This window comes from Micromys minutus, assembly GCF_963924665.1.
Source record: "Micromys minutus genome assembly, chromosome: 9".
Taxonomy (NCBI): Eukaryota; Metazoa; Chordata; class Mammalia; order Rodentia; family Muridae; genus Micromys; species Micromys minutus.
In genome coordinates this window covers 10,590,250-10,616,576 of record NC_137978.1, presented here as the reverse complement: position 1 = coordinate 10,616,576, position 26,327 = coordinate 10,590,250, and the positions used below count along the sequence as shown (strand labels likewise).

The 26,327-nt window shown below is 38.7% G+C and overlaps 2 protein-coding genes across 4 annotated transcripts in view; both read right to left on the bottom strand.

Moving 5' to 3' along the window:
• Nucleotides 1-1,823: 1,823 nt before the first annotated feature.
• EQTN (equatorin) lies at nt 1,824-8,715 on the bottom strand (the record flags this gene model as incomplete). Its single annotated transcript, XM_080922112.1, has 9 exons — nt 8,636-8,715; nt 8,266-8,421; nt 7,397-7,477; nt 6,346-6,405; nt 5,714-5,758; nt 4,913-4,972; nt 3,536-3,689; nt 2,495-2,559; nt 1,824-2,371 (listed from the first exon to the last, which is right to left on the bottom strand). The coding sequence occupies exons 1-9, from the start codon at nt 8,709-8,711 to the stop codon at nt 1,824-1,826; spliced, it is 1,245 nt and encodes a 414-aa protein (XP_080778238.1). The 5' UTR covers nt 8,712-8,715.
• A 2,223-nt stretch (nt 8,716-10,938) lies between these two features.
• The window catches only part of MYSM1 (Myb like, SWIRM and MPN domains 1), a gene marked incomplete at its 5' end in the record, with an annotated part of 56,102 nt that continues 40,713 nt past the window's right edge, over nt 10,939-26,327 (bottom strand). For 2 of the 3 annotated variants that reach the window (XM_080921458.1, XM_080921462.1), the window contains one exon: nt 10,939-11,060. Of the gene's footprint in view, nt 11,061-14,923; nt 14,958-26,327 lie in introns of those variants that run through there. The other variant, XM_080921459.1, reaches the window with a different exon arrangement.

Here is a 26,327-nt window from a genome sequence, read left to right as displayed (position 1 = left end):
AGTCCTGAGAAATGGCAAGAGAAACTGGCAGAGGGGAGCTGAGGCTCACGGTCACCCACAGTGGCTCAGAAACTATCCACTATTGGGCAGGATCAGGACAAAGTGAACACCTGCCCTTTGATGGATTTTCTCTCATGGGTAGAGGCTTATATAGTCCCCAACCACTCAAAGGTGGAACTTCATTGCCTTCTCAACCAATGGTGAGTCAAACAGTCCGAAGAGAAAGGGGTGAGTAAAGGACTCCCAACGTGGCAGGGAAGAGAAGTGTATCTATGCTCCACAGGGAAGAAGCATCTTCCTCAGCCAAAGATAGTAAAGAGAACTCTTCCTGAGATGAAAACCCCAAGAAAGCTGATGTAGTTTGGAATTTCTTGTTCCTAAGGACCTTTGACCTTTCATGGATCGGGGTCACTCTCAAGCAAAGGAATTCAGGAAAGGCATGAATCTGGCTCACCAGAGATTCCATGTGTTTGTTTAAGACAGAGTCCTTTATATCTCAGCCTGGCCTCAGACTCCCTATGTAATTAAATAAAACCTTAAACTTCTGATCCTCTGCCTCTCCCTCCCCAGTGTTGGCATTACAGGTGTGTACTGATGATTTAAACCAGGGCCTTCTGCATGTTACAGAAGCATCCTACTAAGTACACCTATAGCCCATGAGAGTTTGATTTGTAAAAATAAATGAGCCTTTCATAGCATAGTATAACTCAGTATGATGCAAAGTGTCTGGCAGCCAGTAAATAAAAGCCTCTCAGCAAGATGAGGACTGATAAAGGCAGTGACATCTGCCTTGTGTCTTTTCCACATCCACATACCTACAAATGCCCTGACACATGCCCTAGGGTGGTCCCACTTAACGACATTGTATCTCTATTTCATAAGTTGAAATACCCTCTGTATAGATAGCTTCTATAGTTATTAATGAACTTGAGTCAGGCTTTGAGGTTTCTTCCCAGTAAAAGCACAATGACCTTGGGTGCCTAGGACTGGTGGGAGAGCGATCTTTAAACAATTTAGATAATAACTCCCTCTTTGAATTGATGTCCTCTGTGATTTACTGGCACAACATGTTATTCCCCAAAGATCACAAGGACTTTAGAAGTGGAGGAAATCCTTAATTTCTTATCACGTTTGTGCATGCACATGTGTCCAGGCCACAGTGGGCCTGGAGATGATGTCAGGACAAGCAAGAGTTGAGTCATGGTTTGCTCATTCCATGGTGGGTTCTAGGAAGCTAACTCAGGCTGTCAGGCTTGTACAGGGCAAGCACTTTGCAGCTGAGCTGTCTGGCTGCCATGTTTTTCTTCAGAACTCAAGAATGCCAGCAGTTCCCACCAATGGCTTAGTTTTATCTCACTGTGTAGCTAACAAAACATAAGCCATATATGGCATAGATATGTATATATATTTGCTTATGTGTAGATATATTGGTTTGGTATAGATAGTAGTATCCAGGTGACGTTAAAGATATAAAAGCCCTCATTTAAAAAAATGAGCTTTAGTGTGAAGTTTAATTGATCTAAGGGTGAGTGGATCGATGACTCCATGGTGGTCTTGGGTGTGGGCAAATGATCTATCACTGAGCTACCTCCATCCATGAAGACCTGTCATAGTCTCTAGACTATTTGATGAGTTTATTGAACAAGTTTCCCTTAAATTATTTCCTCATACATTTTCCTTTAAATAATTCTTATAACCAATAATAACTGTGATAGTTTGTATTGAATATGTCCTTAGGACATCAGAAAATGCAGATGCCTCTGAAATGTGCAGTATCTAAATGAGAACATTTATGCAACACACAAAGAATTAAAATTATTTACTCAGAGATTCTGTTCTTCCTCAATAATAGCTTCGGGTCCTTCCACTTCCTCACCAACCTCATTCATTGCCTCAACAGGGCCACTCTCAAAGATGGGCATCTCACCCAGCTGCTCCTCAGGAGGGTAGAAACTTGTCTCCTCAGGAGGGTAGAAACTTGTCTCCTCAGGAAGGAGGAAAGTTGTCTCCTCAGGAGGGAAGAAACTTGTCTCCTCAGGAGGGAAGAAACTTGTCTCCTCAGGAGGGAGGAAAGTTGTCTCTTGAAGAGGGAGAAAAGTTGTCTCCTCAGGAGGGAGGAAAGTTGTCTCCTCAGGAGGGAGGAAGCTTGTCTCCTCAGGAGGGAGGAAAGTTGTCTCCTCAGGAGGGAGGAAAGTTGTCTCCTCAGGAGGGAGGAAGCTTGTCTCCTCAAGAGGGAGGAAGCTTGTCTCCTCAGGAGGGAGGAGGCCTGTCTCCTCAGGAGGGAGGAGGCTTGTCTCCTCAGGAGGGAGGAGGCTTGTCTCCTCAGGAGGGAGGACGTTTGACTCTTCAGTTAAGACTGTTTGATTGGAGCCTGCAGAAAAATCCATAGATTTAGATTTTGACCTTCTTGTGCCAGATCGCCTCATCTCTGAAGAAACTTGGCCCCCAAATGAGCTGCTCTCTGCACTTTTCGAAAAAGAAGTATCTGACACACCTTCTGATGGATGGAAGTAAGACATAGTTGCCAGCTCTGGGTTGACGGTGTATTCACCCTTAGAACTAAAAAGAGAACACACACCAAGAGCGGTCTTTAGTTGCACAGACTTATGACTCAAATCAGAAGTTAGAACAGAAATGGATTATCTCCAATGCATTACTTAATTAATGCAATGGTATAGTTTTCTTTCATTATAGTTATATTGTACTTAGCCCTCCTGTAAAGGAACCAGCAATATTTGGTGTATGCAGCCTATATCAAGCTGCAATATTAGAATTTAAAAGCCAATAATACAAGTTCCCTTAATTAACAAATGCTTAGCAAGAAACACAAAATGAAGCTGTGTTAGGGAGGATATATATATATATATATATATATATATATATATATATATATATATATATATATATATACACACATATATATATATAACTTTACAGGTTAATGGATTAGAGAACACATTGTCCAAGCACCATAGTCAAGGGAGTCATATTAATGATAATCGTGAACATTAAAAAGCAATTGTGAGGGGTTGTTTAAAGTAATCTATGATAATGTACACAAAATGTTGTAAAGAGATCAATCAGGCCCTCAGGTTCAAATGTAATTTAATATTTTTATCAGACAAGACAAATGATTATTTAAGCCAAATGTCTAGGTCTCAAGGCATAAAACTGCAGATTTTCTGTCTGTGTCAAGGTCTTAAGCAAGGCTAGCAAAAAATTAAAAATGTTAAATCCCAAGAAAATGAGTGACTTAGAAGAGAATAAATAGCCATTGTGTCCAGGGCTCTTTTGTGGGGATACTGGAGGAAGCACTGGCTAGCTTCTACATCCTTCCTAATAAACTGTGTGTTTAAAACAGTGAGATATTCCCTGAGACAGGGCCCACATCCCTAATGCTTAGAGAAAGTGGATTCAAGCTGACTGTCTTACACATCACTGAGGACACGTAGTCCTATCAATCCACTAAAGAGGAGAGGGAGAGAGCATGGCACCATGGCCTGGTTCTGAAGACCTCAGAGGCCAGCAGGCTCACCTTAGGCTTTTCAGTCTGTACAGTGTGGCGAAGCAGAACACCAGGAGGGGAATGAGGAGAATCAGTGTCATCAGTGAGATCCCCAGCATCAGTTTGAGCTTGATCTCCTCCAGCTCTGACAGCTGGTCTCCACTGGTCGCATTCAAATCAGAGGCTGGGAGGAAAGACGGGAAACAATGGAGATTGAGTGTCCTGTTCCTTGAGGAATAAGGAACAGAATATCTGTAGTAGTCACAGTCCACTTTTCCTCTCTTTCCAGAACAGTCTTGGAATAGTGGGCTCCAATAACTCCAATTTATAGATTCACACAAGTTTGCAAATCTACTAATCAAAATGTGATTAAGCCCAAGGTACCCATGACATTATTTTTTTTAATGTAGCAGCCTTTCTTCTTGGCTTTACTCAAAACCACTTTAAATAATTTACCATCTCAAAAGAGATTATTAGAACAATGTAGAAGGCACTTGTTCTTCAGGAAGGAGAGGTGTGCCCTGATTGTTGGCATGTACTGGTTATTCCTTGGAACTAAAAGTGTGTAGTGTTGCTGGTTTCTCCTATAAGGCTTAAGAGATAAGCTTGCCATTTTACTAACAGAGACAAACTCTTTATGCTTAATATTGCAAAAAGAAATAGAAATGACTTCTTAAGATTCCTGAAATGAGTTAAATTACAGAATCAGGTCTGGCTCCAGAAACATTGTAGATCTGATAAAATCCGGCGAAACTGCTTTTCTGTCAGATGTTTGACCTTCTTATGTCTGACTTAAAATCTATTTAATGCTGAAACTTTCCTTCTCACAGTTCACCCAGGCCCACTCATGGTGTGCCAGGCTTCTTCACTACTTTCTAGGTAATACTTAGGTAATAAGCGATTGCAAATATAAATCCCCAGGTCAATGTTCTCTGACTTTTGAACACTTTAATGATTGTACCTGTGATATAACCCAACAGTAAAGCATGTTTGAAAGCCTAGGTTCAGTCCCTGTTCCCTAGTACAACGTGGGCAGTTGTGAATAATTGTTATCTGACTTTGATGCTCAATGAATATATATGTGTGTGTGTGTGTGTGTGTATATATATATATATATATATATATATATATATATATGTATATGTATATATTCACTCACATATCAGTCTGTTTTAACATTGTATGTCAGAGGATGGGAAGACAGTAATAGTCATGGTAAAAGGGCGACAAGAATACTTGAGAGGTATAGTTTGTCTAGTGTAGTCAATGTCCTCTCTGATGTAGCATTAGTTGTAACTTACGCTCTTCACATATACTACCCTTTGCTGTAAGAGGTTGTTTCACAATTCAACCACTAAAATCCAGATGATATTTATGTATCTATTAATTAAAGTACTTTGTCCTTACCTGGAATTGGTTGAAAAAGTTGATCTTTATCATCCATGCTCACTGCAGTTTCATTTATTGCTGTTAAAACAATACATTGATGTTATGATGAGTAACATTCACTTATTAAAATGTTTGCATGTGTATGAAGTGTGTATGTATAATATGTAAAGTCCAGTCTTTTTATAATGTGTACGTGACACACATATTAAGTTAACATGCATCTCTGGATCCACATAGAATATATGCATAAATAGACTGATCTGTGCATTGTACTGGGCATGTTTGTACTTGTGTGTTTGTGCTGTATACATTACTTTCAGGCACAAGCATACACTGATACATTTCACGTATATGTGTATCTCAATGTGCTTATGCGTACACTGCTCCAAACATAGAGCTTAAATGCTGAATGAGGAACTCGGTTGGATGATTTTTTTCGATCTGGGCTCAACTGATTCTTGAGTGAAAGCTTGAAAATAAGAACACAATAGTTACGTGGAACACAGTGAAAGACAGGAAGACCAGCTTCCCTACACCAGCTTCCCTACACCAGCTAGCGTCTTCTTAACTTTAAGATACAACCTAGACTGCATCATTTGCAGGAGGGGATACTTCTGGGTACAGAAGACTCAGAAAAGGCAACTTTTATCATTTCTCCTAGTACAACATTTGCTATTACAAAGGGCAGTAAACATGCAGCTGTTGATTATTGTTAGTAACCAGTCATATCTTTCTTATATAAAATGTTATAAATATCTTCTTACATAAACTGTTAGAAAATCAAAACATATCCTTAGTTACCTCATTACATTAATTTACCTTTGGCTATCTTTGTCCAAAATGCCGGCACATTGGGGGTTGAGGCTGTTCAAAAGAGTAACAGGATGAGAATTTATTGTCTGCAGCTAATTACACACTCACTCAAAAACCTTTTAGAGTCATCCTGAACTATATGGCTTCAAAAATATTTCATAAGAAACAATGATCTTGGCAAGAAAATAAAACAGCAATTTTGAGTTTGTAGCTTCCCATTCCTGAGACCTTCCCTCAAATAATCTTAGGAAACATTAATCATTGTGACCAGAGGTATATTTATTCCTTAATCAAGTAGAAAAATTTACATTGTTACAAAAATATGAAGATATACCCCAGATGCTTATCTTACCTAACCTAAACATTTATAAATGCATTTTGTAAATTTACATGTCTATTTATATAAAAATATTTTAAAACTTCCATCACGTTCACTTCCCATTGCTTAGTAGGTGCCTTTGAAAACAGACTCTTACATATTTGCCACTTAAAAGATTCCAGGTGGCTCTAGACAATAGCAACATGGATTCTTTAGGAATGCTGTTCGCTTATGTGGCATGCAAAGGGGTGAAAGCTAATGGTACATGACTTATAGTAATATGCTCCAGATATCAAACACAGTGTAGTAGTCTTAATACTTTTACGAGAGGATTCATTAGGTTTTTCTTCTTCACTGACAGTTGCTTTGCCGGCTTGATCTAGGAAAATGGAGAAAGTATTTTCAGCACATTAGTTAAAACACTGACAAGCTGTCAAGACAAGGAGAGAACAAAGGAAAGAGAATGACTTTTTTTTTTTTTTTTAAATCAGACATACAAAGTAAAACAAATGGCCAGGAGGATAATACACTGTTGTTTGTTGATATGTGTTGTATTGTTGATGTAAATAAAAGTATCATTGGTCGAAAATAAAATCAGAAACAAAGAAATGGAAATTCTATTTTTGTGAGTATGGGATGCCTGGAGTGGGGTTAATATATCTGTACTCGATGAAAGGGTAAAAGCATGTAACTTGGGCCTTTCAAAGGAATGGAGACATGTTGAGTAAGATGGTTGGCTTCTCAATAACTGATATCATTGGGAATTTGAGGTGTCTTGGATGCTTGAGAGTCAGTTAACTGGATCTTATTCCACATAACTCAAGATGTTTGATCTACACAAGCAAGATGCCCCTGATGAATTAACTAAGTTTGTCCTAAAAGTGTGAGTGGAATTGCTCAAACACTCAATTATTGTCAAGTAAATTTGTTAATATTTATGCATTAATCAGTCTGCCCCAGTATTGAAATTGCCATAGCCAGAAAAGGACACTTTTTGCTATTTCACACCATTCAAAATATAAAAGTATAAAAGAGAAAAAAAAAACCACAATTATGAGTTTAAGAAAGGTGAGTAATAGCCTGGACTACTAAATTTGGTTGGTGTTTCCTTCTATGCAAACTGAAAAACAAAAGGTTTAGAAATGAGAGCCTCTGCCTGCCTTCTGGAATGGTCACTATAAGGGTCATTGGAGCTTCACAAAATGTTACAGTAGAAAATGGGGGAGGGAGGGTGGCAATGACAGAATTCTGCTGGCTACCAAAAGATGAATTATAAAGGTGAAACCCTGCCCCCCCATTTCCCCTGGGGCTGTTCTGGAATCCTACCATTTGGGTGTGTACACACTCAAAGTGCATTCGGTGGTACTTACTGTTCTTCAGAGCAAATGTCACACCAGTTGTGGCTGTCACAGATATTTCAGTGCCATTCAAATTTGGTGTGGTGAACACATCTACAAAGAAAATCCCTAGACTTTAGCAACCAGTAAATCACTTCTTACTCATAACATTTTCTTTCTCACAGTAGTTTTTTTAACTTTAACAGACTAAAAAAATAATAATTACAAAAAAAAAGAAACATTTTTCTTTTTCAAAGGAAGTAGAGCAGGGGGTAAGGTGAAAATTCACAAGAAAAAAAGGTCAAACTAATATAACCGTGAGGAGGGTAAGGCACAGACTAAGCTGGTACCCCTACAAGCACCAGAACACCTTGGCCACCAGCAGCTGAAGGAAGCAAGGAAGGGTCCCCAACCTTTGATTTGCTTAAAACCCTTACTTGTTTGATTCTTTGATTTTGGATTTCCAGCCTCTAGAAGTATAGGAAAATAGGTTTTGGATTGTCTTGGTCTTTTAAATTTATGGTATTTTGTGCCAGCCACCTTCAAAACTGACTTACACCTCAAAATAAGTTTTGGCTAACTCGCCTTCAAGTTAGATCAGTTGTCACTAAAGTGAGTAAGATGAGTCATGGTCAAGGAAACAGTGGCAAAGACAGCCTTGTTTCATTCCATAACACCTTATGCAGAGTTGTAGGAAGCAAGGGTCTAACTTTACACACTGAAATGTCTACAAAGTAAATCAGAAATTCCAAACTGGAAAACCAATGATGAGAGCTTACAAGGCACCATTAATACAAACCAAACCAAACACCAAAACCCAAACAAACAAAAGAGATAAACCAAACCAGTGCCATCATATTTTTGCATCAACTTTTGATACGCTATTAACCTTTAAAACTTACATTGTTTTATGTCTTTATAGTAATTGCCAGTTTTCTCATTGGCAGGAGCATCACCTGCATTCTGTTCTGATTTAGGTAAAACCATAGAATTCCCATTTTTATTATTTTCTTCATCTGCATAATACTGTTCTTCATCTGAAAGCACGCCAGGGTCTTCTAGAAAGGAAACATGACATACCGTTGAACAGAAGGTGATCTTTTCTTTACTGCTTCCTCTCACTGAAAATTTTCACAATTAGAGACTGAGATTTAAAAGTTAAATGATATCACACCTCCAACTTTCAGTCATCATGCAGAGAATTTCCATATTCTGACTTTCTATTATTGAGGGTAATTAGTAACTATTGACTAATTTCAAACATGTACTTACGTTCCACAATGGGGTGTAGCCTGATGATGTCTGGGAGAAAAACCCCAGATAGAAAGATCAACTGTATAAAATCCATTGGGAAATTGGTGTGATTTATCCAGCAATCTACTGTCTCCTCAGGACTTTCTTCTTGTGGCCCAGCAGGTCCTAAGACTTAGTAGAACATTATGACATCACTGCTCTTGGGAAACAGAATGCCAGGAAAATGCCCAGAGCTTTGTGACTCCATCTCATGGTCATTTCACTTTTGGTGTTAGGATGATTTTAGTTTTTAAAAATAAATTAAATTTTTATTTCTGGGAAGGATGATGCATGTGTTTTCACAAAATAATGTTAGTTATTAGTTCATGGTTTATAAAAATACATTGTTGATAATGACATAAAAATTTAAGGAATTTTGGGGTTTTGTTTTTAATGACATGTTTTAGCTACAGTCTGTTAAGAATAAAACCATCAACAAAACAAATGGAACAAAACAAAATGAAAATCTAGTCAAAGAAAGCAAAATTCAAGTTCTGGTTCATAAACCATTTGACTATAGTTTTGGAATAAAACTTTTATGACATATTTTTTCAAATTTTTAAGATGTATATTCATTATAAGATATAACATATACCATATGTTCTGTTTAATACTTTTCTTCAATGAGACTCAACTTTACATTTCAGTGAAGAAAGTGATCTAATAAATAGTTAAAGAGACTGCAACATGAATAACATTGTAAGTATTATATAATATAATGTAAGTACAATGTAATTATGGATTACTTACATAATAACAATGAACAATAAAGACAGAGGAGAGGACTAATGGGCATTATTATAGGATCAGCAGAATTTGATATGTGTTAACTTTAATTCTTATTGATGATAACCCTTCCATTGTGGATGATATTCATACTCAAAACATAAGCATTGGGAAAAAACAATATAACATCAAAGGACTTTTGTTTGTCTTTAGTGAAGGAAAAGGTCCAATACAACCCGTGGTCCTTTACTGATGGTACCTGGTGATGTGGAGTACAGACTCATCAGCCTCTGATTGCTTACAAGGATAAAGGAAGCAGAGATACTGTGTTCAAAGGAAAGACGGACAAGCAGGCCAGGCTCTTGATCAAATTCAGTTAACCAACGGGAAATGGTACCACATTTTTTTTCTTTCAGATTCTTCCACTCATTTCAACTAAGGACCTGAAGATGGAAAAGACTGAGCAGATAAGTCTCTTAGAGCCCGGGGCCTCCAGTACCTCCCTAACATGGTTCAACACTGGAAATCAGAGAATAGGAAGCAAACATGCCTTATATTGTTGTGACCATCAAACAACTTTGGATGATGAAGCTCAACTATGATGTTCATAAAAGAATCATACCTAACGGTACAGAGGAGACAAGACATGGAGAAACATGGTTACCCAAATTTGCACAAATTCTGGCATGCAGCAAGTGACCCATGAATTAATGCAACATTGTATTTAGTTCAGGAATCCCTAAATACCAAAAGTCAAATTGGAATTTTGGGGACACAAATAGTCTTTTATTTATTTGTTTATTGTTGGGGGGGAAAGGGTTTATTCAGTTTACACTTCCATGTTGCTGTTCATCACCAAAGGAAGTCAGGACTGGAACTCAAGCAGGTCAGGAAGCAGGAGCTGATGTAGAGGCCATGGAGGGATGTTTCTTACTGGCTTGCTTCCCCTGGCTTGCTCAGCCTGCTTTCTATAGAACCCAGGTCTACCAGCCCAGGGATGGCACCACCCACAATGGGCTGGGCCCTTCCCCTTGATCACTAGTTGAGAAAATGCCTTACAGCTGGATCTCATAGAGGCATTTTCTCAGCTGAGGCTCCTTTCTCTGTGATAACTCCAGCTTGTGTCAAGTTGACACAGAACCAGCCAGTACACTGTCCTTTTAATTTTCTGATGTCTTAAACACTTTCCATAGGTACCTGAGGTAATAGAATACACATGTAGCAGGTTATATAGATATGACTTCATGAAACTAAGATTGCTTAAACACTGATCCTAATTTTCTCTCTCTAAGGATCAGTACTATTTCTAGAATTGTCGCTACCAGCAGAAAAGGAGTGACGACACAGCACTCTTCTCAAAGCGGTTTATTCAGGAACCTTACAGCATGCAAGTGAAAATCTTTCTCTCTCCTTTCTGTCTCTTCTTCTGTTTCTCTTTCTCTCCTCTCTGTCCCCAAGCGCAGTTCCTTTTATCCTCTCTCAACTCCACCTCCTCAGTCCGTGTTGTGTGGCTGCAGTTCATAGGTCCGAGTCATCTGGCCTGATCTTTTGTCATGGGTCCACACCCGCTCTCCACATAGAATATATTGGCAGATATAGATTGGGTCACATCTGCCTCAAATTTGTGTGTTGAAGTCCAAACTCTGAGCTTCAAAAATTGCCAAGATTAGAGTTGAGACTACAAATGAAAAGAAGATAAAAAATCATGAGGGGAATCATATTTCATGATGATGATGGAGATTTTGGAGAAGAGCATAAATAACTCCCTTAAACAATTACAGGAGAACCAGAAGAAATCACTTAAAGAACTACAGGAAAACACAACCAAACAGATAAAAAAAAAAAGAAAACAGAAATAAAAACAATAAAGAAAAGAGAAAAAGAGACAACCCTGGAGAAGGAAAACTAAAAACAGAAATCAGGAGTCACAGATGCAAGCATCACCATCAGACTACAAGAGATGGAAGAGAGTAACTCAGGGGCTGAAGACAACATTGAAAACATAGACAAAACAGTCAGAGAAGATGCAAAAACCAAAAAGTTCCTAACCCAAAATGTCCAGGAGATCCAGGACACAATCAGAAGACCAAAACTAAGGATAATAGGAATAGAAGAGGGAAAAGAATATCAACTAAGAGGCACAGTAAATATCTTCAACAAAATCATAGAAGAAAACTTCCCTGCCCTTAAGAATGACATGACCATGAACATACAGGAAGTCTACAGAACTCCAAATAAATTGGACCAGAAAAGAAACTCCTCCCAATACATAATAGTCAAAACACTGGATATTTGAAACAAAGAAAGAATCCTAAATGCTGTAAGGGGAAAAGGACAAGTAAAAACGCAGACCAATCAGCATTACACCAGACTTCTTAACAGAGACTATGAAAGCTAGAAGATCCTGGACAGACATCATACAGACACTAAGAGAACACAAATGCCAGCTGAGATTCCTATATCCAGCAAATCTCTCAGTCACCACAGATGGAGAAACCAAGATATTCCAGATAAACCAAATTTACACAATATTTGTCCACAAATCCAGCCCTACAAAGGATGATAAATGGAAAAATCCAATACAAGGAAGGAAACTACACACAAGAAAAAGCAAAAAAAAAATAATCATGCAAGGAAACCAAAAGCAGAAAAGCATACAAACATAAGTCTACCTCTAACAACAAAAATAACAGGAAACAAAAATCACTATTCCATAATTTCTCTTAACATCAATGGACTCAATTCCCAAATAAAAAGACATACACTATCAGACTGAACACATAAATAGGATCCAGCATTTTGATGCATACAGGAAACTCATGTCAGAACCAAAGACAAACACTATATCAGAGTACAAGGCTGGAAAAAACTTTCCAAGCAAATGGCCATGGAAATAACCTGGAGTAGCTATTCTAATATCAATTAACATAGATTTTCAATGAAAAGTTATCAAAAAAGATAAGGAAGGACACTTTTTACTCATCACAGGAAAAATCAATCAAGATGAACTTTCAAAATTGAATATCTATGCTCCAAATACAAAGGCACCCATATTTATGAAAGAAATCCTACTAAAGTTCAAAGAATATATTATACCACACACAATAATAGTGGGAGACTTCAACCCACCACTCTCACCAATGGGCAGAGCATGGAGACAGAAACTGAACAGAGATATAGAAGAAACATGACCCAATTTGTTCTTCGAAGCCACAATTACCCTCATACCTAAATCATGCAAAGACACTACAAAGAAAGAGAAATTCAGATCAATTTCTCTCATGAACGTCAATGCAAAAATACTCAATAAAATTCCTGCAAACCAAATCCAAGCATATATCAGAATAATCATCTACCATGACCAAGTAGGATTTATCCTAGGGATGCAGGGATGGTTCAACATATGGAAATCCATCAAGGTAATCCACCATATAAACAAACTCAAAGAAATAAACACATGATCCTCTCACTAGATGCTGAGAAAGCATTTGACAAAATTCAACACCCCTTCATTATAAAAGTCTTGGAAAGACCAAAAACTCAAGGCCCATACCTAAACATAGTAAAAGCAATATACATCCCAGCAGCCAACATCAAACTAAATGGAGAGAAACTTGAAGCAATCCCATTAAAATCAGGAACTAGACAAGGCTGCCCACTTTCCCCCTACATATTCAACATAGTACTGGATGTACTGGCCAGAGCAATTATACAACAAGAAGAAATTAAAGAGATTTACATTGGAAAGGAAGAAGTAAAAATATCCCTATTTGCAGATGATATGATAGTATACTTAAGTGACCCCAAAATTCTACCAGAAAACTTTTACAACTAATAAACAACTTCAGCAAAGTGGCTGGATATAAAATTAACTAAAACAAATCAACTGTGCAGTGGATAAACAGGCTGAAAGAGAAAAATAGGGAATTGACACCCTTCACAATTCTCACAAAGAATATAACATACTTTGTGGGTGACCCTAACCAAGCAAGTGAATAATCTGAATGACAAGAACTTCAAGACTCTGAAGAAGGAAACTGAAGATCTTAGAAGATAGAAAGATCTCCCATGCACATGGATTGGCAGGATCAACATTGTAAAAATGGCCATCTTGCCAAAAATAATCTACAGATTCAATGCAATCTCCACCAAAATTCCAACTCAATTCTTCATAGAGTTGGAAAAATCAATTGGCAAATTCATCTGGAATAACAAAAAACGTAGAATAGCAAAATCTCTTCTCAAGAATAAAAACACTTCTGGGGGAATCACCATCCCTGATCTGAAGTTATGTTACAAAGCAATTGTGACTAAAAGCTGCAATGGCATTGGTACAGAGATAGGCAGGTAGATCAATGGAACAGAATAGAAGATCCAGAAATGAACCCACATACCTATGGTCACTTGATCTTTGACAAAGGAGCTAAAAACATTCAATGGAAAAAGGACAACCTCTTCAACAAATAGTGTTGGTTCAACTGGCAGTCAGCATGTAGAATGCAAATTGATTCTTTCCTATCTCCTTGTACAAAGCTCAAGTCCAAGTAGATCAAAGACCTCCACGTAAAACCAGGTACACTGAAACTATTAGAAGAGAAAGTGGGGGAAAGCTTAGAACACATAGACAAAGGGGAAAAATTCCTGAACAGAATACTAATTGCTTATGCTCTAAGATCAAGAATAGGCAAATAGGACCTCATGAAATTCCAAAGCTCCTGTAAAGCAAACGGAACTGTTAAGAAGACAAAACGGCAGCCTACAGATTGGAAAAGGATCTTCACTAAGTCTACATCTGATAGAGGACTAGTATCCAATATGTACAAAGAACTCAGGAAGCTAGACTCTAGAGAGTCAAATAAACCTATTAAAATGGGGTACAGATCTAAACAAAGAATTCTCAGCTGAGGAACATTGAATGGATGAGAAGCACCCAAAGAAATGTTCAACAACCCTAGTCATCAAGGAAATGCAAATCAAAACAACCCTGAGATTCTACCTCACACCAGTTATAATGGCTAGGATAAAAAACTCAGCTGACAGCAGATGCTGGCCGGGATATGGAGAAAGAGGAACATTCCTCCACTGTTGGTGGGGTTGTAAGCTGGTACAACCACTCTGGAAATTAGTCTGGTGGTTCCTCAGAAAATTGAACATAGTACTACCTGAAAACCAGCCACTCCACTCCTGGGAATATACCCCAAAGATGCTCCAACATATAACAAGGACAGATGCTCCACCATGTTTATAGCAACCTTATTTATAATAGCCAGAAGCTGGAAAGAACCCAGATATCAACAGATGAGTGGATAAAGAAAGTGTGGTACATTTATACAATGGAGTACCAGAGAGCTATTAGAAACAAGGACTTTCTGAAATTCGTAGGCAAATGGATGAAAATAGAAACTATCATCCTGAGTGAGGTAACCCATTCACAAAAGAGCACACATGGTATGTACTTACTGATAAGCGGATAGTAGCCACAGAAAGCTTTGAATACCCAATATCCAAGAAACTATTCACAGACATTATGAAGCTCAAAAAGAAGGAAGGCCAAAATGGGGATGCCTCAGTCGTTCTTAAAAAAAGAAAACAAAACTCTCATGAGAGAAAATGCAAGGTCAAATAAAGGAACAGGAATTGAAGAAAAAAAATCACTCAGAAACTGCCTCACCTGGGGATTTAACATATATGCAGTCACCAAATACAAGCACTATAGCTGATCCCAAAAAGTGCTTACTGGCAGGAACCAGACAGAGATGCCCCCCCCCCCCCCCCAGGGACTGTGCTAGAGTCACATAGATACAGCTGAGCATGCTTTCAGCTAACCATCGGTCTGAACTCAGGGATCCCAATGAGGTTGCTAAAGAAAGGACCTAAGGAGCTGAAAGGGGTTGCAACCTCATGGGAAGATAACATTATCAACCAACCAAACCCTCCAAAACCCCATGGTGTAAAACACCAACCTTCGAACACACTTTGAGAGACCTATTGATCCATTTGCGTGTGTAGCTGAAGACAGCAGTGTCTGGCATCAATATGAAAAGAGGCTTTTGTTCCAGAGAGGGAATGTTTTCCCAATGTAGGGGAATGCCAAGGCAAAGGGGTGAAGAAGGGGATTAGAAGGGAGTGCACCTTTGTAAATGAAGGGAGCAGGAGGATGGGAGCAGGGTGGGTTAAAGGGATAACCTCTTAAATGTAAATACAGAGTATCTAATTAAAAAAAAGAAATTAAAAAAATTAAAATAAAGAAAAAAAGAAAGAAATATAGGAGAACACAGGTAAACAGGCAGAAGCCTTTAAAGAGGAGACAAATAAATCCCTTAAAGAAATACAGGAAAACACATCCAAGCAGGTGAAGGAATTGGGCAAAATGGTCCAAGAACTAAAAATAGACATAGAAACAATAATAACATTTCAAAAGGAGGAAATTCTGGAGATGAAAATCCTAGGAAAGAGATAAGGAACTTCAGATGCAGCATCACCAATGAAATACAAGAGATAGAAGAGAGGATCTCGGGCATAGAAGATGCCACAGAGATTTTGACACATCAGTCAAAGAAAATATAAATTGTAAAGGAAGATGTCAACGTATCTCTTTTTCAGGATGATATAATAGTATACATAAGTGGCCCCAAAATTCTACCAGAGAACTCTTACAGCTGATAAACAACTCAGCAAAGTGGCTGGATATAAAGTTAACTTAAATCAGTAGCCTTCCTTTATACAAATGACAAATAGGATGAGAGAGAAATTAGGGATACAACTCCCTTTACAATAGGCCCCTCCCCCAAATATAAAATATCTTTGTGTAACTCTAACAAAGCAAGTAAAAGATCTGTATGATAAGAACTTTAAGTTCCTGAAGAAAAATATTTAAGAAGACCTTAGAAGATGGAAAGATCTCACATGCTCAGATTGGTAGAATTAACATAGTAAAAATGGCCATTTTACCAAAAGTAATCTACAGAGTAAATACAATCTCCATACAATTTCCATCTACAATTCTCCACAGACATGAAAGGAGCAATTCTCAACTTCATATAGAAAACCAAACAACCCAAAGCAGCAAAAACTATTCTCAACAATAACAGATTTTTCTGGGGAAATCACCATTCCTGACCTCAAGTTGTACTACAGAGCAATAGTGATAAAACAAAACAAAACAAAAATCCCACATGGTATTGGTGCAGAAACAAACAGGCCAATCAATGGAATAGAGTTGAAAATCTAAAAATAAGCCCTCACAACTATGAACATTTGATCTTTGACAAAGAAGCCCAAACCATATAGTAGACCAAAAGAAAGCACCTTCAACATCTGGTGCTAGCCTAAATAGTAGTGTGTATGTAGAAGAATAAAAATAGATCCATATTTATCATCTTACATAAAGCTCAAATTGAAGTGGATCAAGAACCTCAACTAGATACACTGAATCTAATAGAAGAGAATGTGGGAAGTAGCTTTAAACACATTGACACAGGGGAAAAAATTTCTCAAAAAAGAACACCAATGACTCAGGCTCTAAGATCAACAATTGACAAATGAGACCTCATAAAACTGAAACACTTCTGTAAGGTGAAAACACTGTCAACAGGAAAAAACTGCAACCTACAGATTGGGAAACAATCTTCACTAACCCTACATTAGATATAGAGCTGATATCCAAAATATATAAATAACTCAAGAAGGCAGACTCCAAAAATCCAAATGACTCAATTAAAAATGAGGTACAGGGCTAAACAGAATTTCAACAGAAGAATATCAAATGGTCACTTAAAAATGATCAACATTCTTCGTCATCAAGAAATTTCAATTCAAAACACCAGTCAGAATGGCTAAGATCAAAAGCTCAAGTAACAGCATATGCTTTCAAGGATGGAGAGAAAGAGGAACACTCCTCCATTGCTGGTGAGCGTGCAAACTGGTACAATCACTCTGGGAACCTATCTGGCAGGTCCTCAGAAAAATAGAAATAGTTCTACCTTTAGACCCAGATATACCACTCTTGGGCATATACCTGAAAGGTGTTTTACCATAACACGAGGACACATGCTCCACAATGTTCATAGCAGCCTAATTTGTAACAGCCAGAAACTAGAAACATGATAGATGTCCCTCAATCAAAAAATGGATACAGAAAATTTAAAAATGAAGACATCATGAATTTTGCAGGCAAATGGATAGAACTAAAAAAGATCATAATGAGTGAGGTAACCCAGATCCAAAAGGAGATACATGGTATATGATCACTGATAAGTGGATTTAGACAAAACATACAGACCACTCAGAGACCATATGAATTTTAACAAGAATGAAGGCCCAAGTGAGGATGCTTCAATCCCATTTAGATGGGGGAACAAAATAATCAAGAGATGCAGAGGGAGGGAGGGAGGGAGGGAGGGAAGGAAGGAGGGAGGGATGGAGAGAGGGAGGAAGGGAGGGAGAGATTTGGATGGGAGAGGGTAGGGAAGGAAAAGGGGGTTAGGATCAAGTATCAGGGGAGACAGGAGTGAAGCCCAGGTGGCCAGAAGAATGATTAGAAATATATAACTGTGGGGTGTTGGAGCAGGAGAACCTTTAAAAAGTTCCAGAGACATGGGATGTGAGAGGCTCCTATGGAGAGACTCAATGGAGATGACCTTAGCCAAAATGCCTACCTGAAAAGACCACTTCTAGTAGAAAGAGGAGGGATGTGGCCACTCACCCATCTTCAAAATTTTTGACCCAGAATTGTTCTTGTTCAAAGGAAATGCAGGGACAAAAATGGAGTAGAGACTGAAGGAAAGGCCATTCAGTGACCGGCCCAACTTGTGATCCATCCCATGTGCAGACACCAAAGCCTGATACTATTACTGATGCCATGTTGTGCTTACAGAAAGCAGCCTAGCATTGCTGACCTCTGCGAGGCTCTATGAGCAGCTGACTGAGACAGATGTCCATACTTACAGCCAATTTACAGGTAACTGAGATTGGAGACCCCTAGGGAAGGACTAAAGTGGGTGGCAACCCCATAGAAAGAACAAGACTATCAAACAACCTAGATCCCTCAGAACTCCCAGAGGCTAAGCCACCAACTAAAAAACATACATGGGCAAGTCTGTTCCCCCCCTCCCCAGCACACATGTAGCAGAGAACTGCCTAATCTGGCCTCAGTGGGAGGATGCACATAATCCTGTAGAAATTTGATGGCCCAGAGGAGGAAGAGGATGGTGAGGTGGGGGTGGGCAGGTAAGTACCATTTCAGAGGCAAAGGGTGGGGGAGATGAAGAACTCTGGGAGGAGGGTCCAGGAAGTGAGTCAGTATTTGGATTGTAAATAAAGTAATTTAATAAGAAATAAAATAATGATTCCATTTAATGAAAAGAAAGAAAAGACACCACAGTGTATTAATATTAGCTACACGTGCGATGATCTGCTAGTACATCCATGTGCAGTAATGTGTAAGTATATCCTTGTGCTTTCCTGCCTATTGGTTCCATGAGTACAGCACCAGTATTCATCTTGCTGTAGTATTATATTCATGTGCATTTCTGCTATACACAGATGTACTAAGACATGCATGTGTGCAGGCTTATAGGAAACTATCAATCCTGTAATATTCAATCCATGTATGTTACTTTACATGTATTTCTATGTGTGCAGCTATATTGGTAGATACAAGTCGGTACTGTTCATGGACATCCGCGTCTTCTGAAGTGCTTGTGAATACATGGGCACACCAATACTAGCATATCAGCATCCAGTGCTCTTCTGCAATTCAATGTTCATGTGCACCTGTATAATAATATTGTCATTTGTGCTGATTTCCAGTGAGTCTGTTATCAGGTTTGCTGCAACACACCTGTGTGTGGTACTTCAGTGCAATCTTTCTTGCTGTTGTATGGTTGCTTCCATTTGTACTTATTCTGCCTCGCCATTTTTCTCTCCTCTCCTTAGCTAGGTTCACTACCATTTTTTCTCTCATTCTTCCTCCTCTCTCTCATTTATTTCTCTTTCCTCTTCTCCTCTTCCCTCTCCTTCTTCTTCCTCTCTCTCTCCATTCTTTCTCTGACCTTTGTCACTCCTCTTTTTCTCTTGCTCTATCTCTCCCCCCACCATTTGTTCGCTGAACCAATCCTTTGTTTTCAATGTATTCATTACACCCAATGCATCACAAACAAGTCTGTCTGAGGGAGCTTTCCCTTGGCAGGTTGGGAAAAGCCTGTACAATCATTGGTCTGCAGTAGAAGTTGCAATTCTGTACAGACTAAACCTAGGTCGTCCTTCTGGGAGATTTCAGAAGCTTCTCTGTTGCATATTTGTTGGAATTCGCTCTGGAATGTACTCCCTAGATCTTCCTTTACTTGATGCCTTTCTTTCTGGTTTGTATTTAAAATAAAAATGAAGTAATATATCCATTTAAAAATAAACAACGTTACATTAATTTGGTTAAATTATGTTTAAGTAATTTGGTCAAGTTTGAAAAAAGATAAAGCTAGGATTGTAGATCTTCAAAATTTATGATTAAAAGTTACATTATAAAAGCGAATAAAACAAAAAAAAAATCCTGTAAAATACAAAACGCAAACCAGAAACGCATCAAGAACCAACAAATCTTATCACCAACATTGTGATGGTTTGTATATGCTTAGCCCAAGCAATAGCACTATAAGGATAGGAGGTGTGGCCCTGTTGGAGTAGGTGTGTGGGTGTGGGTTTAATACCCTATTCCTAGCTGACTGGAAGTGTTCTGCTAGCAGCCTTCAGATGAAGACGTAGAACTCTCAGCTTCTCCTGCACCACACCTGCCTAGATGCTGCCATGCTCCTGTCTTGAAGATAATGAACTGAACCTCTGAACCTGTAAGCCAGCCCCAATTAAATGTTGTCCTTATAAGACTTGCTTTGGTCGTGGAGTCTATTCATAGCAGTAAAACTCTAAGACAAACATCAGACCAAACTAAACCAACCAATCAATCAACCAAATAAAACGCCCACAACTAGGCATGCCTATACTCCTGCACTTCCTTAGAAGCCTGAGTGGAGTCTAGTCTCAGTTACATGATGAGACCTTATCTCAGAAAAACTAGTGGGGGTCTGGAGAGATGCCTGCTTCCATTTTGAGACAAGTCTGGGATGCATGAGAAAAAACAAAATACAGAATGAGAAGGCTTGTGTGGTGGCACAGACCTTTAATCCCTGGACACTGGAAATAGAGCTAGGCAGAACTCCAGGCCAATTAGAGCTACTCAGTGGGACTCTCAAAAAACAAGATCGCTTTTTATAACTTCCTTATTTGCTCATTCTAGAAGATTGAAGAAACTAGTAATAACATAAATTGAGGGTTTCTTGCCCTGAGATGAGGTCTTGTGTTTTGCCAAAGCTGGCCTCAAACATGTGCTTAAGGAATGCCCTGGCCTCAGCCTCATGAAGTGCACCATTGTCTAAATTAGTTGCTTAGGGGTAGAGAGCTTGCCTGGTGTAGACAGCTTTTGGTGTCACTTCAAGGGTGTCAGCAAGAATATTTGATGTTGGGCTAGGACAGAAAGTTGTAGGGGATGGATCTGATGGTCCTGCTCCCCAGTTAGTTATTGATCTTCAGTAAAGGTGCTATTGGCCAATTGCTGGGTGGTTGAGGGCAGATTTAAGATGCTGAGCTGGTAGTACTTGGAAAGGTATATTAGCTGCAATAGATGGAAGGTGCCCAGCAGTTAAGCCAAGAAGGCAGGTTGAAAACCAGCAATATGTGAGTTTGTTTTTCATCCACTGATCCAATATTCTCTGGGTAGGGGCTGATAGCTGCCATTTCTGGAGAAATAAGGCAGGGTAGCAAAAGCTACTCAAGACAGCAGGTTCAAGATAAATACAGCTGAGGAATGTATTTTTCATATTGATTATCTTGATAAATCCCTAAAGTGATCACAGAATTTTGCTTATTGCCTTGTTTGTTCCTTGAATATTTTTGTTTATACCTCGTTTGTTCCTTGGTCTAGAACTGACCGTATTCTTTGCAAGTACTTAGAATGGTATAAAAGCAGCTTGGGAAAAAATAATCAGCTTCAGCACTTGCTGGGATCATGCTGCAGTGTTGTCTAACTGTCTTTTTTTTTCATCCTCATTCCCTCCATTGAGATCCTGTTGACTGAGCTGGCTTGGTCATGTGGTGCTACAAAGTTGGGGCTCAAGTATGAGGGGCTTTGTGAAGGTCACCATGGGAATTGGAAGTGCACAGGGTTTGCAACCCCACAGGAAGAACAACAATACCAACCAACCAGACCCCCCCAGAGCTCCCAGGAACTAAACCACCAACCAAAGAGTACACATGGAGGGACCCATGGCTCCAGCTGTACATTTAGCAGAGGACGGCCTTGTCTGACATCAGTGGGAGGGGAGGCCCTTGATCCTGTGGAGGACCGATGATCCGCTGTAGGGGAATGTTAGGGCCCTGAGGCAGGAGTGGGTGGGTAGGTAAACACCCTCATAGAAGCAGGGGGGTTGGGGTGGAGAATAGATTTGTGGAGGGGAAACTGAGCAGAGAGGTTGTAGTGGTAAATATTGAAAAATTAGAGCCACCAACTCTCGCTATAGCTGGCGTCATTGAGCTATACGGCATCAGTGGGGTGTATTTATCTAAGTAGTGGCTGGTTCCAGTGTGGCACCACGCCATGATACACCCAGTTACTCTCTAGCCCCAGGGACAGTCCACTTTCTGGCTCTCTGTCACTGAACTGTGCTCACATTCTCTGCAACTGCCCTGTCTTAGTCGGGGCTTCTATTCCTGTACAAAACATCATGACCAAGAAGCAAGTAGGAGAGGTAGAGATTTATTCAGCTTACACTCCCACACTGCTGTTCATCACCAAAGGAAGTCAGGACTGGAACTCAAGCAGGTCAAGAATCAGAAGCTGATGCAGAGGCCATGGAAGGATGTTACTTACTGACTTGCTTCCCCTGGCTTGCTCAGCCTGCTTTCTTATAGAACGCAGGTCTACCAGCCCAGGGATGGCACCACCCACAATGGACTGCACCTTCTCCCCTTGATTACTAGTTGAGAAAATGCCTTACAGCTGGATCTCATGGAGGTATTTCCTCAACTGAGGCTCCTTTCTCTGTGATAACTCCAGCCTGTGTTAAGTTGACACAAAAGCAGCCAGTACACACCCCCTGGTCCTATTGGCCCTCTGCCACTGCTCTGCTTACATTCCCAGCAGCTGCCCGCTGTGATCACCATCATAACTCACATCAGCCTGACAAAATTAAAACTCCAGAAACTTTAACTTTATACTCCACAAAAGTCCACAAAATAAACTTAGAGCCAATTGATATGATATAATTTTTCCACCTAGACAAGACAAATTGTTCTATAAGAATCCATCCCTTATAAGATAATTATATCTACCTGTGGTTTATTAAAGTCACTTGGACATTGATCTTTGTCTTCCTCTATCTTGCCTCCTCTCCTCTCTTGGATTCTCTCCCCTCTCCAAAACTCTATCCCGCCTTACTTTTTACTTTCCAATCACAGGCCTCGTCTTATCTTGTGCCTTCTCTCCTTTAATTTAAACCATAGGAGATAACAACGGAAATGCCAATAAATAAAATAACCAATTTTTAAAAAAGGTTTGGGCCAGTGGTGAGTAAGCCTTGTATAAATGGACAGGATAATGCTAGAATGCTTTCTGTCTAAACCCACAGAGAAGCTGGATCTGGCATTTAACAAAAGTTAGATGGAAAAAAATGTTATAATCTACCCCCAATGTGGTTTAATGGTTCCAATAATATGTGAATTATTGATTGGACTTGGAATCAATAAAACATTGGACAAAAGTAGATGTCAATAGGTCTTTGGCAATCCAATTCAGGTCATTTTCAATGGCGTATTTGGAATTTAGCTGCAGCTTTCTATGAAGTTATGTTAGCAATAGACAAAATTGGGACTGGATCTGGATTTTTAACAAATGTTTGTGCATGTGTTAAGGCTCTGAATCTTTTATTAATTGGTCGTGTTAAATTATTTTCACTTCTACGGTATTTAATGTAAGTTGTGTTGATTGTACACTTTAAAATTATGTTAATGTATTGAAATCTAGCATGTCTTTTATGGTGGTCTATCAACCAGCTTTTGTTTTATTGCCTATGAATATAACAGGACCTTGATATTCTGAAAAAGGCTTACAAATATTGGAAGAAATGAGTCAGGCTTTAAGCAGAAGCAAGGGGGTAGTGGGCCTGATTATTGCTGGTATAGCAGCTTTGATTACACTAATAACTAGAGCCACTACTTCTGTAATTGCTTTGATGCAAGAAATTAAGACAGCAACTTTTATTAACCATTTAGCAGAAAATGTTGCAAATGCTCTCAGTATTCAAGAAGACTTAGATAAGGTTTTGGAACAATGAGTCGATGCTCTTTATGATGCTATTAAAATTATTGGAGAGGACATTCAGATTATAATAGTAAGAAGCCATTTTGAGTATCACACTAAGTATCAATGAATTTGTCACCTCTAAAATTTACAATCACAGTCACTATAATTGGGAGAAAGTTAAAAGACACTTGCAGGGTATCTACCATAATTCTAACACCTCTCTGAATGTTTAAACTTTGCATACCGAGATTATAAATTTAAGGAATGCTGCTCCACTGAGTTTTGATGCTGCAGATACTGCTGATAAAATTATTCATGGCTTAATGTCAGTATTTCCATCTTGGTCAAGTTTCTCAAGAATAGCTTATATAGTTTGATCATATTGGCCCTTCTTGTCCTGGGAATACTTTGTTTCCAGCCCGTTTTGATAAATCTTGCCTTTAACAACATCAGATTGACTTGTAACTTACAATGTATCCCTGGACAGAGCTACTAGTTTAACAAACTGACAGTCAGTGATGGGGAAGATTCTGCACAAGGCCTTACCAACCTAAGACAGAAATACATTGCCTTGGCTAAGTCATTTTAAATGGCAGGTAAGGAAGGCATTCTTGTCAGAACAACCTAAGACAGACACAGTCTTGTTTATGAAATAAAAAACAAGGATATGTGGAGAGCTCTTGATGCTGCTTCAAGGCGATCAGCAAAAATATTTGACATTGGGCTAGGATAAAAAAGCAGGATCAAGATAAATACCGCTGAAGAATATGTTCCTTTTATTTTGATCATCTCAATAAATCCCTAGATTCAGTGGTCAAGGGACTTTATTTATTGCTTTGTTTGTTCCTTGACCTAGAACTGACCTTATTCTTTGCATATACTTAGGATGGTATAAAAGCAGCTTGGGAAAAAATAAATTTGCTTCAGCTGGAGTCATAATATAAAGTTGACTAATTGTCTTTTGTATCTTTAATCCTTCCCCCTCCCTTGAGACCCTGTTGACTCACTGAGTGGGTTTGCTAAGCCTGGCATGTACAGATTCCTAGCCTATGAGTGCAGTACTGACAGAAAAATATACAACAACAAAAATATCTGAATTTTACATTCTTATTTCTCCTAGACCAGAAGCTTTATCCTGGAGTTGCCTAGCTCACTTCCACTAAGACTTTCCTCAAATGTTTTCATTTCAGTATAGCTTTCCTTGACTGAACCAATGAAAAGGTCTCAGTATCCACAAGTATTGCCTCCCTTCCATCTAATATATTATTTATACTGATTTTATTCCAAGGCGTATACTAAGCTCCATAAGGCCTCAGAATTTTGTCCATCACTATATCCCAGAAGCTAGAAAAAGTCTAACATAACATTAGCTCAAATCAGGAAAATACATGGAATTTAGCTTCCTTACCTGACAAAATTCACATCTCCCTCCCAACAAACTTAATAATCCCCAAATCTCTACCTATTGCTGTGTTTAGAAGACCCAAAAATGTATCTCACCCCTACTCAGTGCTTTCTATGCAGGTAATTATGAATGCACAATGCACCACAGTATACAGGCACATGAACATGAAGCACAGGGTAGATTATATGTAAGAGATGTTTAGGCAAAAAATAATTTAAGTGGAAAAATGTTCTTTTTTAAAAATTGAATATTCTCTGCATTTTCATATTCTCTGCATTTTCATTTCAGATGTTATCCTTTTCCCCTAATCACATCCCCCACCCCATTGCCTACATGAAGGTGCTCCCTCCCCCAACAACCCTCTCCCACCTCAGCACTTTGGTGTTCCCATACAGTGAGAAAACAAGCCTTCACTGGACCAAAGGCCTCACCTCTAATTGATGTCAGAGAATGCTACCCTCTGCTGCATATGCACCTGGAGCCATTGTTTTAGACCCTGGGAGCTCTGCAGGGTTTGGTTGGTTGATAATTTTGTTCTTCCCATGGGGTTGCAGACCTTTTCAGCCCCTTCAGTTCTTTCCCTAGCTCTGAAATTTTTTTTATCATTTAGTCAAATATTGCTCTATGTCACTACTAATTTTCATACTTATTAACCCAAATAAAGAAATCACCATATTCTAATCTGATTTAAGATTTTAAAGTGAAATTAGAAGCTGGCAAAATTTAATTCATACTTCATTTAAAATTAAATTTTATAGTTAATAACTATGGCATAAAATACTTCCTAAGTTAATTTCTTTTCTTATTTTTTAGTTTCAGAATTAAAGGAACTATTTGTCCAGTTTAAGTTAATATCATGAATATACCTTTTCTGGAACAGTTTCCAGAGTCTTCTGGCTTATGTTAAGCTAGGCATTCAGATGTATAGAGACCCACTTTAAACACTCTTTGTTTAGCTTTCTCTCACTGTTCTTTCAGTTTTTAAAGCTGCTTTTTTTTTTCTTTGTGTGTTTTGGAGGATTAGTTTTCATCAGTGATACAGAACACTTTTGATCCATTCTAAGGCAAGAAGAGTCTCAAGCAATATTACATAAATCATTTAAGAAAAAAATGTCAACTTTCTAAAAACACATTTTACATAACTTTATCTGCTAATAAGTGTGTCACTGGGGGTGGGCTTTGTTTGAGGTTTC